This window comes from Heterocephalus glaber, unplaced genomic scaffold, assembly GCF_053883595.1.
Source record: "Heterocephalus glaber isolate CG9 unplaced genomic scaffold, H.glaber_assembly_v1.0 deba00000818, whole genome shotgun sequence".
NCBI classification, from domain to species: Eukaryota; Metazoa; Chordata; class Mammalia; order Rodentia; family Bathyergidae; genus Heterocephalus; species Heterocephalus glaber.
Genome location: NW_028258164.1, coordinates 9,359,524 through 9,378,357, shown reverse-complemented (window position 1 = coordinate 9,378,357; position 18,834 = coordinate 9,359,524). Strand labels below are relative to the sequence as shown.

Genomic DNA, 18,834 nt, shown 5'->3' with positions numbered 1-18,834 from the left:
TAAACAATCAAATTATGGTCCTTGTTCTCTTAGAGTATACATTTTAGGTAAACAAAAACACAAAAACTCTCAACAGTTACTGGAACATAGTAATTGCCCAATAAATGTATATTTTTCTTATTGAATGACTTCTTAAAAATATTGTTCGCCATCTGGCAGATAAATTTATCTCATTCATCTGGAAGTCATGTGTATTTGCCATGTGAATATCTTCTATTATTTGTATATTTATACTGTATTCTGGGTCATCAGTTTATCTTTTACTGATACATGGACTTTAGTTATGCGTTGCAGATATAGCAACCAACTGTATGTTACATATACTAATATTTTCCCTGTACCCCAAAATAGTCTTTTAGTCTCAAATGCATCCGTAAATGTAGATTTTTGAAATTCATTGTAGTATCAATCCATACTCATTTAGGTTCGTGGCTTCTTTGGTCAATTTCGTCAAGGAACTTTGACATCTCAGGTTCAGCTAACGCCCAGCCGAAGCTGGAGGAACCTCCACAACATAGGCCAGAAGGAGGTGGCAGCTGAGGGCCCTTCTGCCTCCTGGAAAAGCCGGCTAGTGTGCGGATCTGGCTTGCTGGGAGTTGGACAAGGCTGCGCAGCAACAAAGTGACTCTTCTCAGGAGTCCTCGAGCAGCTCCACAGTCGTTTGTTCTTTTCAAAGCGCACAGGGTGTGGTTTCCACAAAGGGCAGGAAGCAATGACTTTGAAGAAGGGGAGTTTTAGGAAGGACGCCTACGGGTAGCTGCAGATCAGAGAATGTGGACCCACCTGGTTGTGGAAAAGTGGGAGTTTGCTAGCCTCCAAAGCCCCGTGCAAGAGGAATTGCTAGTTAAAGGCGCTGCTGGGTCAGGTGGGGAGGGAGACTGCCGCGCTAACGACTTCCGGAGCGGGCGGAGCTTCTGGGGCCTTAAATCCTGGAGCGAGGGCCGCGCGCCCAGGCTTTTCAGCGGATCGTCGAGCAGTCAAGCGCTCCCCTTTAGCAGCCCGGGCCGCCGCCGCCACTCGGGGCTCCATCTTCCTGAGTAAGTGCGGCTGCGGCGCTGCGCGGGAGGGGGAGCGGGGGCAGTGGGGCGCCCTTGCCTCCCTCGGCGCGCCAGTGGCCGGATGGAGACGGCGCGCAGGAAAACCGGGCTCTCAGTCTGGTTGGCCCGGGGTGCGGGGACTCAGCGCCCCGGGCGGGGCTTCCTCGTGGCGCTTAATTAGATCTCCGAATTCTAACTTTCCTCTCTTTCGTTTTTTAATGCAGAGGTCTCTAACCCGCCATGGAGCGTGAGTTTACCCCGCTGGAGCCCCTGCTGCCCGCTGGTACTGTATTTGTCCCCACGCTGTCCAGCGTCTTCACGTGCCCTCCCCAGAGACCCCAGGAGGCCACCAGGCCTGTCCACAGGCCTAGAAGGTCGCAGTCTGCTGCCTGGTTTCTGGTTTTTTATCTCTGTGCCCCTAGGGGGACTCAGCCTCTCCTGCCTCAGTTTCCTTGTCTGCACCTAGTCATTAATAGGAATCCTGACCATATAGAGACCCAAGACTGGAGTAGTGTGTGTCTTCCACCTGGAGCCTATTAAATATGCCTCAAGTTTTAGTTGGTAACCACTTTAACACAGCGTGAACACATCCACAACAGAGCAGAAATTAGAAGGCCTAAAGGAAAGTTACTGCACCTGTCCGCGATGCCTTTATACACTGACAGTGCCTCACTTTACCCAGTAAAAGATCAGTAAGTGGTTGTATTCAACCATTTAAAGGTATAACACATTTTAAACTTTCAAATTATTCTGTCACATGGATGGAGAAAATGAGTTTTATTAGTAGCATTCTTATGTGTAGTAATTGACTTTTAGATGATAATTCTGTAAGGTTAGATGTTCATTTACTGATTAATTTTTGTATTTCCATGGCTTAGAATTCATAATTCATCGGTTTCATAGAAAGCATCATTTTTAGAGTTTACATTTGTTTTTTGTAAACATGAATTCATGGGTGTCATTTAGGGTATTGAACGTTATTTGAGCTTGTTGATTTCACATACTGCGAGTAGTGACGTAGGTGACATTGACTCCCAACTCTAGGCATTCACCATGCTGAATTCTTTACATGTACAACTGTGCATGTCTTAGGGATGGGGAGCATTCTGACAAATGTGTTAGGTGATTTCCTCCTTGTGTAAACATTAGAGTGACCTTAGGTAGCTCGATGTCACTAGGCTGTTTAATCTGCAGGACCACATGGGGCCTTTTGCTGATGAAAATGTCATTACACAGCACATAACTACATATATATGATATTTCACACATGAAGGAAAACAGTGACAAGGAGAGTCTGAACACATTTTTTTCTTGCTTAGGAGATGCAGTGTTTAATTATTACTGTCAACAGTGTTAAAAGGTTTATAAAAGTCTCAACAAATAACATTTTGTGGGTTAAATCTCATAGTTGCCAGTTAGTCAATAGTAATAGTGGAATCAACAGCATTTCCAAAGCTACACGTTTGTTTCAGGTGGACTGTTGGCTTTCAGATTTATTAACACCTGAGAGCTTTATTGTCTGAAGATTGCTTATGTTTTCTGGGTTTGAAAGTATATCGTAATGATGGTGAGTGTTGCAGAATAAAGATTATATTTGGTCCGGGGATTTAGCTCAGTGGTTTCGCTGCCTGCTATGCAAGCTCAAGGACCGGAGTTCGATCTCCGGTACCCCCCCCCCCCCCAAAAAAAGATTATATTGAGGAATTTCTAGATTTGAATCCTAGGTTTGCCCGATCGTAGTTGTTGGACTTTGTGTTTCAGTTTCTTCATCTGTAAAATAGAAATGTGTCACAAGGTTATTGGAAGTATAAATGAGTTAATACATGTAAAGCCCTACACTTTGATAGGTGTGAACTATTCAGCAGTGAGGCGGAAAAGGAAATCAAAAAAGTACTTGGATCTCAGGGTCAGTGCTGAGGTGGAAAAGGTTTGGAGTAACTTACAAGGAAAGACAGCTCTTCTGGTTTTATCAGAAGCTTATAGGAGAAGGCCTTGACTCCTTAAGTCACATTTCTTTTTTCAGATGCTTATTTTTGTTAGTAGGAGTTTGCAGTACCTAATGAATACATTCATTGAGAGGATCTTAATTTTTTTTATGGTCCCTTCCCTCCCCTCCCTCCCCAGCAAGGCCTTAGGGAGCAGATATTCTGGGTCAGGTGTAGATCCACGGAGACAGAGGCCAATGTGCCCTGTGGTCATTGTCTGCGTTTCTTGTTGTCTCTATTGGTGAAAGTGTAGAAATTTGTTTCATTTCTAGCTTTGACCATAAAACAAGGGCCCCAGGCATGTTTATATTGAGTGTACATTATGTTTAAAATATTTAAAAATGGAACAGCTGCTATGAGGGAGTAATGCAATTCCTGGCCCTTTATAGTAATTCCGTAAATATTTGAGTTTCACTTTTTCGGTAGAGGAATTCTCTTCATCAAGCAGACATTTAAATCTTCTGGAAGAGAAGTGGTTTTTGTATTTATAAATTCTGTGAATTTAATTTGTTGGCATAATTTATTTCTACTACCTGCTTAGATTTAGTATAGTGGGCAATCCATTAATAAAACTGGTTCTCCACAGTTTTAAGAAGTTGCTAGTACTGATTTTTTGGGTTGATCACAATCTTAGAGAAAGATGACACATACTTTTTAAAGCTTCTTTGTTCTTTTGTAACTAAAAAAAGTGTTTACCCGTTTTTAAACAATTGTATAAGCTAGACTGAATGTATCCTATATTCTTTCCAAAAAAAAAAAAAAATCATTACTTGGGCCAGGATTTAGCTCAGTGGTGCCATGCCTGCCTCACAAACAGGAGGTCCTGAGTTCAATCCCTGATACCAAAAAAAAATCATTACATATTTCAAACAATTATATTATAGTTTATATTATTGTTTTGTAAATGACTATTGGGGCATTCGTCAAAATATGTAAATATTTTTTACCTCAGATGTTCTGTGTGCCTTTTTTTCCCCAAACAAAATAGCGTTTCTAAAGTAAAAAGCCCATTGTACTTATTAGAGATTATCATCCTAAAATTCATGTGATGGCTGAGGCTGTACTTCAGTGGTACAGTATGTGCCTAGCATACGTGAGGCCCTGGGTTCAATTCCTAGCAAGAAGAAAAATCAAAACACAAAACAAATCAACAGTAACAACAAAACCCACCAGCAAAACTAAAACCCCCTTAGTGTTGTTCTAAATTATGTGTATGTATGTATGTATAATTAAAATTTAAAAATAAGATCCAATTTGTAACTTTTCTGCAACTCTTCACTGAGTACTTGTGGACCACAGGCAGATATCTCAACTTTTGTGTTTTCTTTTAATGGGCAACATAGACTAGTCTTTCTTAATAGACATTTATTTTATTTCTAAGTTTTTATTCTTACATTCAGTAACATTTGATAGTGTTTATGTGAGTTATATAAGTAGGATAAAGTTCTAAAAATGGAATTGCTGGGTGAAGGGGTATATTTGGATTTCTAGTATCAAGAGCTTTAACCTAACATACACATCCTTGGCAGTGGGTGCTGTGAACTGTACAAAAAATGGAAAGTATGATGCCTTTTATCCAGGAGTACATGGTCTCATTGGACAGTCAGGAACAAAACAAGATGGGTTCCAATTAGATGCATTATGTATTGTAGAGCCCCCAAAGGAACCACAGTGTCTTGAGAGAAGCTAGAACAGGGCAGAGTTAGCAAACAAATCGTGGTTTGAGGAAGTATCAACTGGACCTTCAAAAGAGCACTGGGTTTAATTTGAGAGCAGCACAGGGGACTCAAGAGCGTTGCAGATGACAGGCCATCCTTGAGAGAGCTCAGAGCTGCCTCTGGACATGATGGTGTTCATGTGCTGGCAGTGTGTATAGACAGTCTTATTAGGCTGAAGAGTCTCGATGGAGATTTTGGAATAATTGAGCACTAGGATAAAATTAGAATGTAGAGGATAGGGAAATTTATTGCAAGGGAGAAGAGGAAGTTTTTGAAAATATATTTGTCTTCCTTTGGAATAGTCTGTAAAAATTAGCCTTTTCTTTACCTTAAAAGTCAATTAAAATTATGTCATCCATGTCATGTTTCTGCTTTGCTTAACCTAATATCCAAGGAGTCAATGGTTTGCATAATGACAGATCTCACTTAAGAATGTAGTCCTGATTTTAAAAGAACTGTAAAGTTCCCATTGCCTAGTATTTTATAGTATCTTTTTTGTGTTTAGATATGTTTCAACACACAAATACCATTGTGTTACAGTTGCCTATAGCATTTGGTGCAGTGACAAGCTGCCCAAGTTTGTCACCTAGGAGCAACAGGTGGTGTCACCTCAGTTTGTGTGAGTGTGCTCTGTGCTGTCCACAAAATGATGAAATTGTCTAACAGTGTGTTTCCAAATTCCAAGTCCTTATATTAGCCTGGTAGGCTTTCCAGTATTTTTTCTAACTACCTCTCCAAACTTTTTTTTTTCATTCACTTCTTTGTTACCAGGCAAAGTGGAACTACTCAGTATTTATTTATATGAACACCTGCCCTAACTTTGGTAGTCTTCCTTTAGATCATGGTAAATTTTTTACCTGGAATTCTGTGTACTAGTCCTTGTTATTAAATTTTAGTTCTGATGGGTATGTAGAGGTGTCTGTGTGATTTTAATTTGCCTTTGCTTTATGACGGGTTGCTTATCATATCACATACTTATTGGTCTTTCTGCATATCTTAGGAAGTGTGTCTCATCCATTTTTCTATTCGGGTTGTATTAACACTTTAAAAACAATTATAGGAGTTCTTTCTATATTCTGGGTACAGTTCTTTAACTCTATTTTTTTTCCATCAATAAAACAAGGAGAATGATACTTTCTGAATAGGGTTGTTGTAAAGATTAAGGAAATTTGTAAAGAATTTAACACTGATATATAGTAAGGACTGAAAACATTTTAGCTGTTTTTCTCATTGCCTTTTAAATTTATTTAAAGATTTTTTTTTAAATAGAGTATATACTTGGAGGACATACTATTGCTATTTTAAATTTTATAAATACAGGTGTCTTCATTTAATTCTTACGAATGTCTACTTTTTACCTTGTTCAATGCCTGTGATTATATTTATCATAGAGCTTTATAGACAGAACTGTTTGAAACTTTAAAAAGTGAAAAATTAATTTAAGTACTTAGCTGTCAAAGGTAGAGTCACATCTTCAGGGACATTACTTTCATATGTTCTTCACAAACTCTTAAAACACTCAGCAGTTACAGAGCTTCTTGTCACTGCAACAAAAACCCGACACCAGCTTCTTATAACAAAAGATAGTTCATTGAATGTAATTTTGGAGTTTCAGAGTCCAAGGTTGGGCAGCTCCATTGGTTTGGCCGCCAGTGAAGGCAGAGGATGGCAACACATGGCAGGGCTGCAGGTGGGCTCAAGTAGTCAATCTGGATCAAGAGGCAGAAAGGGTCCCGCCACCCCTGCCTGCTGTCCCTGCTGAGGCACAGTGCAGTGATCCACACCACCTCCCAGTAGATCTACCCTGTGGGCCAAACCTTTGATCACAGTGGACCCTTGTGGGAAACTCAAACCATAGCGCACACATTATCAAAGGTTATCTTTTTATTATCAAACTGTCTCTAGTGCAGACCATCTATGCATTTCAGTCTTTTAAATTCCAGCATTGTTGCTTCTCACATTTGTGATCCCTCTTGACCTTGTTGATATTTTAAATAAAGCCCATGCATCACTCTTAAATGGATCTGATGGAATAAAATAGACGGCAGTTTGATATGTAATATCACTTACTTTAGATATATGATAATTTCTGAGTTAAAAATTCCATTTTCTCCATATAACTTGATCTTCATAAATAAATTTTATGTTGGTGAGACTTATTGATCACTCATTATTTTGTAAAAAGATTATATTCATACATTTAAAATTTTAAAACATTCCTGTGACCATGATGCTCTTGAGAGTTCATCTGAATTGAATTAGTCTTATTGAGGTTTTTTACCATTTTAAGTATTTGTGCACACTTGATCAAGTCAACACAATATTTCACAATTACTATATTGTAATAACTAATATAGCACATGGAACTTTGTACTGGGCATAGTTCTAATGCTTCAACAGGGCATTGGAAACCTTCGGAACTAGAAGACTGACTCAGGTTTTGAGTTTCTCAGTTCTGTTATCTTGGCATGTCTCTTAATTTCTTAGCACCTTAGTAAAATATGAATATATAAGTACTTGGGCAACTTTAAGATATTCAGTATAAAAAGCAAGTTTAAGAAATACAGGCTTTGAGCTGGGTGCAGTGGCTCATGCCTGTAATCCCAGCAGTCAGGAGGCTGAGGCAGAAGGATCCCTAGGAGTTTGAGGCCAGCCTGGACTACATAGCGAGTGAGACCCTGTTGCAATGCGCCCACCCCAGCAAAAAAAAAAAGCTTATTCAAATGTGGTTTAATTAGAGATTTATAAAAGATAAACTATGATATATTAATTATTGAATTCTGAAATCCCTATATTGTTTTTCTGATTTTCAAGGGAAATGTTTTTTACTTGTGTAAATTTTCTTCGTCCAGTTAGGTGAAAGAGTATTTAGATTTAGGTAACAGAACTTTTATTAATCAAATTCTGTATTTTTTCATGCATGCTGAACTTTATTATTTGCAGATGCATGAAATTTTCTTTTTTTTTTCTTTTATTGGTACATTTTAGGTGTACAGTATAATGGCATTCAACATTGGAGATATGCACCTTTACATACTCTCTTGGTTCTTATTTTTTGCCCCTTCCCCTGCCCTCCAACCCCTCCATCCCTCCCTATTTACAAAGACTTTGTTTCCATTTTTTCATTTTCTCCTATTAATTCCATTTCCTTCTTTCCTTTCCCCTACCCCTCCCACTTCCCTCTCCCCTTTGCCCCTTTTCTTCCTATTTCACATTACCTATTATACCTTTTAGCCCTTATTTACACTTTCACTTTCTCACAGTAGAGAAACTCTTTGGTATTTACAAATGTGTGTCCTATTTATTTTGCTTAAGAGTATTGCCTCAATGTGCATTCAATTAGCTATAAATGTCTCTAATTTCTCACTTTTTATGGCTGAGTAGTACTCCATTTTATTAAAAAACCACATTTTCTTTATCCAGTCTCCAGTTGATGGGCATTTGGGCCACTTCCAAGTTTTAGCTATTACAAACTGTGCTGCTATGAACATGGATGCACATATATCACTATGGTATGAGTCTTTTAATTCTTTGGGGAAGATCCCCAGCAGTGGAATAGAAGGGTCAAATGGGACTTCCAGTCCTAGTTCTTTGAGGTATCTCCATACTGATTTCCACAGTGGTTGCACGAGTCTACACTCCCACCAGCAGTGGAGCAGGGTTCCTCTTTCCCCACGGCCCCGCCAGCATTTGTTATTGGTTGATTTCATGATAGCAGCCATTCTTTCTGGAGTGAAGTCGAATCTCAGCATTGTTTTCATTTGCATCTCTCAAATGACCAGTGATGTTGAACATTTTTTCATGTATTTATTTGCTATTTCTACTTCTTTATCTGAGAAATGTCTGTTCATTTCAGCTGCCCATTTTTGGATTGGGTCTTTAAATTTGGGAGGTCTGATCTTTTGAAGTTCTTTATAGATTCGAGATAGTAGACATTTGTCTGAGAAAGAGCAGGTGAAGATTTTTTCCCACATTGTGGGTTGTCTCTTCACACTGCTGGTGGTTTCTCTTGCTGTGCAGAAGCCTTTTAATAAGAAGAGATCCCACTTGTTGATGGTTTGTGCTAGTTCACGGGCAACTGAGGTTTTGTTCATAAAATCTTTTCCTACACCAATGTCTTCAAGGGTTCTACCTAACCTCTGTTCCAACTGGTTCAGAGTTTCTATTTTAATATTTAGATCTTTAATCCATTTGGATTTTAGTTTAGTGCATGGTGAGAGATATAGGTCTAGTTTTCATCTTTGGCAAGGTAAAGCCCAATTTTTCCAGCACCATTAAAGAGGCTATCTTTCCTCCAGTGAGGGTGTTTGGCTCCTTTATCAAAGATGAGATGGCTGAATGTGTCTGGCATTGTTTCTGCATCTTCTAATCTGTTGCACTGGTCCTCAAGTCTGTTTCTTTGCCAGTACCATGCTGTTTTAATCACAGTAGCTTTGTAGTATAGTTTCAAGTTGGGGGTTGTAATACCCCTGGCATGGCTCTGTTACCTAGATTGCTTTTGCTATTCTGGGTCTCTTCTTGTTACAAATGAATTTTCGTATTGTTTTCTCAAGGTCTATGAAGTATGCTGCTAGGATTTCAATTGGGATTGCATTGAATCTATATAGCAATTTTGGAAGTATAGCCATTTTCACTATGTTGATCCTTCCTTCCCAGGAGCAAGTCTCTCCATTTTCTGATAGCCCTTGCAATATCTTTTTTCAAAGTGCTATAGTTTTCAGAGAACAGGTCTTTGATTTCTTTTGTTAGGTTGATTCCTAGGTATTTCAGTTTTTTGGGTGCTATTGTGAAAGGAATTATTTGCCCTATTTCTCTCTCAGTGAGTCTGTTGTTCATGTAGAGGAAAGTTATTGATTTTTGTGTGTTGACCTTGTATCCAGCTACGTTATTGAATTTGGTTGTTAGGTCTAGAAGACTTTTGGTGGAGTTTTTGGGGTCTTCTATATGGAGTATCATGTCATCTGCAAATAATGATGATTTGACTTCTTCATTTCCTATCTTTATTCCTTTTACTTCTTTCTCTTGTCTAATTGCTGTGGCTAATGTTTCCAAAACTATATTGCACAGGACATCCTTGTCTTGTTCCTGATTTTAGTGTGAAGGATTTCAGTTTTTGATCATTTAGTATGATATTGGCTGTTGGTTTGCATAGATGGCTTTTATCAGATTGAGGTAGAGATCGTCTATTCCATTTTTTTGTAGGGTTTTTATCATAAATGCACATTGGATTTTGTCAAATGCTTTTTCTGCATCTATTGAGATGATCATACGTTTTTTTTGTCCCTGGCTCTATTGATATATTGTATTACATTGATTGATTTGCATATGTTGAACCATCCCTGCATCCCTGGGATGAATCCCACTTGGTCAGGTGTATGAACATCTTGATGATCTTCTGCATTCTGTTTGCCAGTATCTTATTAAGGATTTTTTGCATCTATGTTCATTAGTGAGATTGGCCTATAGTTCTCTTTTTTGGTTGGGTCTTTCTCTGCTTTGGGAATCAAGGTGATCCTTGCTTCCAGGAATGAATTTGGGAGTATTGCTTCCCTTTCAATTTCATTGATGAGTTTAAAACAGTAGTGGCAGTAGCTCCTCTCTAAATGTCTCGTAGAATTCAACAGTGAAGCCATCAGGACCTGGGCTTTTCTTGGTTGGTAAGTTTTTAATTACATTTTCAATTTCATTGGTTGATATTGGGTTGCTTAGAATTTTTAGGTCTTCTTCATTCAACTTTGGTAATTCATGTGTGTCTAGCAATCTGTCCATTCTGTGTTTTCCATCTTATTGGCATATAAGTTCTGGAAGTGTAGGTATTGATGATTCTCTGGATTTCTGCTGGGTCTGTTGTAATTTCACCCTTTTCATTCCTAATTGCATGGATTTGGGCCTTTTCTTTCCTTTTTCTGATAAGGTTGGCTAGAGGTTTGTCAATTTTGTTGATTCTTTTGAAGAACCAACTCTTGGCTTCATTGATTTTTTTGTATCATTCTCTTAGTATCCATTGCATTGATTTCTCCTCTGATCTTCATAATTTCCTCCCTTGTATGACCTTTGGGGTTGTCCTGCTCTTTGTAGAAGCTTGAGGTTCAGCATCAGGTTGTTTAATTAGGCTCGCTCTGTTTTCCTAGTATGAGTATTCACTGCTATGAATTTCCCCCATAAGACTGCTTTCATTATGTTTCATAGATTCCGATATGTTGTGTTGTCATTATCATTTAATTGAAGGAATTGTCTGATTTCTTCTTTAATTTCCTCTGTGACCCATTGGTTATTCAGAAGTGTGTTGTTCAATTTCCCTGTGTTTATTAAGTTTTTGCAGTTTCTTTTGCTGTTGATCTCAAATTTCATCACACTGGTCTGATAATATACAGGAGATAACTTCAATTCCTTTGCACTTACTTAAACATGTTCTATGTGTGAGTATGTGGTCTCTTTTGGAGAATGACCTATGTGCAGCTGAAAAGAATGTGTATTCTGATTTTGTGGGGTGAAACACTCTGTAAATATCTGTTATGTTCATTTGTTCAAGAGTTTGATTGAGTTCTAGTATTTCATTGCTTGGTTTTTGTGTAGTTGATCTATCTATTTGTGACAATGTAGGGTATTGAGGTTCCCCACTACTATTATATTAGTGCTTGTAAGGTTTTTCATGTCCATTAGTATTTGTTTTATATAGTTGGGTGCACTAGTGTTTGGTGCATAGATATTTATGATTGTCATCTCTTCCTCTTGGATTGTTCCCTTACAAGTATATAGTTTGTCTGTCTTAATCAGTGTGGGTTTGAAATCCACTTGGTCTGCAAAGAGGATGGCTACTCCTGCTTATTTTCGGGTTCCTGTTGCATGGGGTATTGTTTTCCACCCCTTAACTTGAAGTCTGTGAGTTTCTTTTTTAACTAAATGTGTTTCTTGTATGCAGCATATTGTTGGATTGTGCTTCTTGACCCATTCTGCCAGTCTATTTCTTCTGATTGGTGAGTTGAGACCATTAACATTGATGGTTATAACTGAAATGTATTGACTTATCATTGCCATGACTTTTTCTCTTTGTTTGATCCTCCCCCTTTGCTTTTAATTTCTTGTGCCCGGTGGATTCATTCTGCTGGGTTTCCTGGTGTTGCGATCCTCATTGTCTTCCTAGTATTTTGTCTAAAATTTTTTGGAGTGCTGATTTGGTATTCACGAAGTTTCTAAGGTGCTCTTTGTCATGAAAGTATCTTCTTTCACCATCAATTTTGAAAGAGTTTTGCAGGGTACATCAGTCTGGGTTGGAGGTTGTTTTCCTTTAGGGCTTGAAATACATCACTCCAAGCTCCTCTTGTCTTGAGGGTTTGCATTGAGAAGTCTGCTGTGATTCTGATGGGCTTTCCTTTTTATGTGATTTGTTTCTTTTCTCTAATTACTTGTAGAATTTTGTTCTTCTGTTGGGTTTCTGGAATTTTAACAATTGTATGCCTATGTGTGGATTTTTTTTGATCAAGGCTAGTTGAGTCCTATATGCCTCCCTTATCTATCTGTATGTCAAATTCTTTTCCCCTGTTTGGGAAGTTTTCTGCCATCACTTCTGTAAACAGTTTTTTATGTCATCTGCACTCTCTCCTGTTTCTTCATTGAGCCCAATCAGTCTTACATTATTTTTCTTTGCATCATCTAGCAGCTGCTGGATTGATTTTTTGTGATCCTTTACAATTTTAAAGAATTTTTTCTTTTCCTGGTCACTAATTGCAATCTTATCTTCTATATCTGAAATTCTGTCCTCACATTGGCTCATTCTGCTGCATAGACTTTCAATGGAGTTTTTAATCTCCTGGAAATCTGTTTTATGGATTCAATTTGTTTTCTATGTTGGGATTCTATCATGTTCCTCAGCTCCTCTTTTTTTATCTGTATCCTCTCTAGATTTATTAATCATGTCTTGCACTGTGGGCACAATCTTTGCTGCTATGTGAGAAATCATTTCTGATTTCATTTTTTCCAGATCCTTTTTCATTGCTAGTTCAGGGAGTCCAGGTGGTTGAGTATCAGAGTGTTCCATCTCATTTCCCTTTGGTGTTGCTGTAGGTGATCTGGAAGTCTGGTTCTGAGGCTTGTTTACCTGTCGTCTTATTTTGCTGGAGGTGGGGGAGATGTTCCTGGCGTCCACTCGGCTCACCTCCTCTGTGCTGGAAGCTGCAGCACACCCACCTGGAAGTGTCCTCTAAGCTGGGAGCCATGGTACTCCTACCCAGAATCATCCTCCTGGCTGGAAGCCATGGTGTGCCGACCCCATGAAATTTTTAATTGTAGGTACAATACACTTTTTTGGTGCCTCTTTGTGAAGTGGTAATGAATCTCTCAGTATTGCATAGCAGTGATTCTGTTACTTATATTTCTAGACATTTAATTTCCATTGAAGATTCCTGATTAAAGCTGGATGGTGCACTCATGATACAGAGGCAAGAGGATTATGGATTTGAGGCCAGCCTCATGACGAACAAAATGCATAATAAAACTGAGAATGGGTACTGACCTCCCCCAGTTACCAGTGTTAACTTGGAAAGCTTTAAATAATCTGTTCCTAGAGGTCTGACTCCTTCAAATGGTAACCATGTACCTTTATCTGTTACCTACATGTGTTCTCTGATTTTGTGGCAACAGGACTCTCAAGGACTGTTGGTAATGTTTTTTCATGTGTGAAGACACAGTCTAAACTGTTCTCAGGAAATCGTAGTATGGTGTAAGAGTAGATTTGAGTCCAGTGCATGTGCATTTTTAAAGATTTGTAATGACTCATATGTAGAACTGTATCTCTTGTTCATCTCTCAACTGAGGACATTTGTTAGAAATTTCTGGCTTTTCATTGTCTGGATTTGTGCTGTCCACTAGGTATATATGGCTATTGAACATCTAAGATAAAGCCAGTGTGACTGAGGGATTGAATTTGTAGTTTAATGTAATTTAAGTATAAAGACAAAAATTACATCTTGTTGGAAAGTTTTTAAGCATTTGGAGCAAGGTGTATTAGGTTACTAGGGCTGTCATAATAGTACTACGGACTGTTGCCTTCATCAACAAAACTTTTTTCTTAATTCTGGATGCCGAAAGTCCAAGACCAAGGTGTTTAGATTTGTCTTCTGCCTTTTCCCTGCATCCTCATATTGTTACCCCTTGGTCCATCTGCTTCTCAATCTCCTGTTCTTAAGAGAACACCAGTCATACTGGCTTAGGACCTCATTCTGCTTTACTTTTTTAAAGACCTTACTGCCCAATATAACCACATTCTGAAGTATTGTTGGGAATTACTTTAACATGTGTAATTGTGGGGAACAGAATTCAGCCATACTTCAGAATTTGAATTTTGATCTTTCCTGGGCTAATGATCTGTATGATAACTCTCAACGCTGTGTTCTAGCAGTCAGCAGCAAGTCCCAGTCAGGCACATGATCATGGGATTAAACAGCTGATCCTCTAGTGCATGGAGATCCCATGCTGAGCTATGATTAGTAGGTTAGGTGTATTAAATGCATTTTTGACATGATATTTATAACTTAAATGTTTGTCAGGACATAATCCCATTGCATGTTGAGCACCTTTATTTGCATGATTACCAAATAAAGGAGTTTTTAATGTCATTTCCATAGAATATAGCTGGTATGTGAATAAGTCAGTTTTGGTCTTTAGGTATTATTTTATACTTACCTATAAAGTTTTGTTTGTTCACTCCACACTTCTTGAATATCCACTGGTAAAGAAATTATTCAGTGATCTTAGTCAGAACACGGTAAGGAAGACTCTGTTGGGATGATGGAGGGTAGGTAAAGGGACCACTGCGACCAGGTCTGGCAGTCAGGGTGCCAGATTGAACTCAACTCTGAGTACAACTTGGACAGGTGGGAATTTGTAACAAAGGAACGGGATCCGTGTTGAAAAATTACTAAGAAGAAACATCAGGAGTAAAGGAGATTTTGCCTAACCCTAGTTAAGATGATTCTTGCTGAAAACAGGACATGATGAGCAGACATCAACTAAGGGGCAAGGGGATAGTGGAAGATGAAGAAACTGGTCAGTTACCAAAGGTGATCACATTTAATATGGAGGGTCCTGGCTAAACTAAGTTTAGACCTCTTTTGCCAAAATTGGATTTCATAAGAAAGTGTACAGATGGGCCTGGGAAAAGGTTAAGACTGTGAACAAACTTTAACCAAATAGAATCTTTGACACTATGTGGCCCATGCTTTGGTAAACGTTGTAAGAAAATGAAAAAGGATTGATAGCTTCCTGTATCGTCAGTTGGGTTTCTGTCTCTGATAAGATATTGAAACAATCAAAAGGAGAAAAGATTTATTTTAGCTTACTGTTTCAGAGATTTCAGCCCATGGTTGCTTGGCCCTGTGGCAGGGCAGTACATCTTGGTGAGGATCATATGGTAGAGAGGCTGCTTACCTTATGGAAGCTGGGAAATGGAGGGAGGGAGTGGGTCTCAATATTCCCTTCCCAGGCACATCCCCAAAAACCTAACTGGTTCTACTGAAAGTTCTGCCGCCTCTTAGTCCTGCCACAGGTCAGTAGCCTATCTTTTAGCATATGGGCCTTTGAGAGACATGTAAGAGCCAAACACCATTGAAGAGCACAGTTACAGCAGGGTGTTCAATACAACACAAGAGAACGGTAATTTTATGTGTAATTTAGTATTTTCCAGTATGCTTATTGAGTTTAATTCCACGTTCTATTTAACTGGCTAGATCTAAAATGTTATTTTTGACTTAGTCATTCTAAACAATTACTAATATTATAGTTTACAGGGGTTTTTTTGGTACCAAATCCTCAACTTCAGTGTGTGGTTTACATTTCCAGCACATCTGAAGTTAGATGTAAATTTCTCATTAGACACACTTGATGTATACTTAGTTTGTGATATAATTTGTTAAATTTTTTCAGAAATTTATGTCAGCAAGGGGCAACTGATAGTCTCATAATTTCAGGATGAACTTTGAGATAAAGAAATGAATATTCCTTCTCCAAGAATAGCCCTAGGACAGGCTACTAAAGATAGAACTCTGAATAACACCCGGGTTTTCTGATTATGGATTTCATCTAATATCAACATAGCTTTTTCATTGTTGTTTAAATTGAAAACATATGCCTGCTTTGAAATTTAGGAAACTTGTAGTTTTGGTGCTGACTTTTAAAGAAACTTTCATCTCTTCTTTCATCTCTGTATAAAGCTTCTGCCTAAAGGTTGTGATATTTTTGTTATCAAGGACTAAAATAATCTAAGACAAAGCAGAGGATTTTAAAGTTTGAAGGATTAATCCTATTTTAATCTCTTATCCAATTGGAAATCCATCTGAGGTGGCCTTTAAGTCTCTTGAATGTCCCTGGGAAATTTGCTGTTCTGACTGTCGGTGCATAACTTTTAATTGTTAGGGTTCTTTCCTTTTGTCCCCCTTAAATTTACTTATAATTTGCTAAGCCTTCTATAACTGCCCTTTATTGTATGTGTGTGGTGTGGTTTAACTTTTCCCTGAGTTTTATTTTATTTTTGTATTTGCCTTAGTTTTTGTTGTACTTTTAGTTTCATTATATTTGAGGAGAGCATTTTTGGTTCATCTTCATTGTTAATGGCCAAACTGTTTCCTTTACCTTAAGTAATATCTCATTAACTTTATAAGCCATCTTTTCCACATCATCTAGAGAATCAATTTCCTGTGCTTTAGTGGTATTTAGTCTGTGGCACCCCTGCCCCATCTTTCCATATTAACGTTCTGATAGCTGCATGCCTTTAGAAACTGAAGCTTCTAAAGTGAGTTTAAATATAATATTAAATTTTCTTTAAAAATCTTGTAAATTGATCCTTTGTATTATTATTGGAAAGAATGGTTTTCATTTAGATGAGATAATTGAACATATTAAGTGAATTTATGGGGGTAGTTTTAATATTCATAATGCTAAAATAGGTCTTGATCACACCAAAATAAATAAAAAGCAAAAAAATTATAGTGTATGATACATTAAAACCAGAATTTTTTTGAGGTTTTCTAAGAAATTGAGGTGTGTTTGTACATTATCTTCCCATCAAATGAATTTTATTATCTTTCTTTTTCTTGGTTAGTAACAGAAAGAATTATTCTTTGTAGGTGGCAAACAGATGCTCAAACAATTGGATTTTACTGTGAGTGTTTCCTGTGTCTTTATCAAAGCCTTGCTTTTGAAGGTGCTCATTTTTCATACTGGAAATTGTTTTGTTTTCATGACTTCTAGCAAATTAAGCTTTTGATTTACTCTTAGGCTGTGTGTAGGATTGTGGCTTCTGGACCAAATTGCTGCTGCAAGAATTTCATTTTTCAGCTTAGGAAAACTGGTTTTGGGGTTTCTTCTGTGGCTAAGTACAGATGCTCTGAGTAGAGAAGCCTGTGGATTAGTAGGAGACCTTGGAAGGTCTTACTGGGCCTAGTGTATGTCTTTCTTAGTGTTCCTTGGAGGTGGCTGGCTGGTTGTTCTGCTTCATGTTCAGGTAGTTCAGGTAGTTCTTTTTGAGAAAATATACACCATTGTTGGCAGACAAATGTTTATTAAAAATACGTATTAAAAATAAGATGATATTTACCTTTAGATCTCTTATTTTCCAACTTAGATAGCTTAAAAGTCTTTTGCTTATTTTCTGTTTATGTGTCCTCCAAATATTGAAAATCTTTAACCAGATTTTTTTCATTTTCCAGACTAAGTTTTGTAGTATTCATTGAGTGATTATTTGACTGCCTCTCTGCCATGTACCAGGAACTGTTCTAGGCATTGGAAGAAAATTTTTCTTGGCTTTTAGACTTTCCAGATTCACTATCCCAGTCCAGGCACCAGTAACCTGCTCTTGGAAAATAAGGTGTACTTCTCAGGAATGCTTTCTGGGAACCTAGCTTTCATTATTTTAAGTTGTGGAATCTATAAACTATTGAGAATCTGAAACAGGGTTTTGATTAAACATCAGGGAAATAGTCATTGTTTATGATTGAAGAAAAAACCAATAATAACAAAACCCAGGAAATGGAACTTTGCATGTCTTTTTTTACATTTATAAATTTGTTTGCATGTACTCTGAAAGCTTGTTACTCAACTCTTAAGTCCTGGGTACTTGTAAGAAGACTATCAAGCCCCACCTCTGACTGCCCGAATGCTTCTTAAAATTTAAGAAGCACAGGCCTAGGAGGTACACCAGGTTCTTCTTTTAAAATAATGAAAACAACACTAAAATAAACTCATTATATTTAATGATAGTATTTATCTTTATCCAGAACTTTTCCGCTAGCAGTCCCCAGTGGTTTTCCTTGAGTTTTATTGTTTTCTGTGGAAAAGCACAGCGTGTTGATGCATTTAGAACAAGTACACTGTGGCAGAGGACAGATCGCCTAGTCAGGCCTTTCCCTGTACCAGAGGCATCTCAGGGAATGCCTCCTTTGTTGGTATTTGGTGTGCTTCTCAGGATACAGTAGAACGTATCTCAGTTCATGAATGGTGCTATTCGCGAACAATTCGGTTGGCAAACAGGCGTTTATCAAAATTTTGGTTCCATTGGTGAACTCTGTATTGAATGACAGACACGACTGCAGCCATATTCCCCAGAATCAGGGAACAAATTTAAATTTGTGAACTGTATCTGCAGGTATCTATATTTGCGAGTAATCTTGGTATTCTGTCAGTGTAGTTGGTGGGACTATAACATAGCTTTTCAGATAATTTTGATCTGCAATTAGTTGTATTGAGTTTTAGATAAACAAAGATAATTTTTTTTTAATCTAGTCACTAGTCCAGATATGTTGCATTGTGAGATGCATACACTCTATAAAGTTTGAGGACTAAAGTCAAGAGTAATTCTTTTTGGGAAAATACTAACCAGAGAGAGATTCTGCGTTATTTCAGTTTCTGAATGCTGCTTTACAAAGGAGACGTCTGCGAAAGAGTACCTTTTTCTAGGTGTGGTTCAAAGTCAAAATAGTCACATCACAGTCTTTGCTCTGGAAGACATCATTTTATTGAGTGAACCTTTGGTTTTAATTTTGGGGAGTGTTAGTTGAAGAGTTCTGAACTTTGAAATCAGTGCAACTCTCTGATTTCACTTTA

The 18,834-nt window shown here is 37.9% G+C and overlaps 1 protein-coding gene across 1 annotated transcript in view; it reads left to right on the top strand.

Moving 5' to 3' along the window:
• Nucleotides 1–283: 283 nt before the first annotated feature.
• Nucleotides 284–18,834, top strand: part of Tpk1 (thiamin pyrophosphokinase 1) — a 412,808-nt gene continuing 394,257 nt past the window's right edge. Inside the window, exons 1-4 of the mRNA XM_087207730.1 lie at nt 284–337; nt 425–571; nt 845–1,037; nt 1,262–1,320. Of these exons, the coding sequence (XP_087063856.1) occupies nt 284–337; nt 425–571; nt 845–1,037; nt 1,262–1,320 (453 nt within the window). The remainder of the gene's footprint in view (nt 338–424; nt 572–844; nt 1,038–1,261; nt 1,321–18,834) is intronic.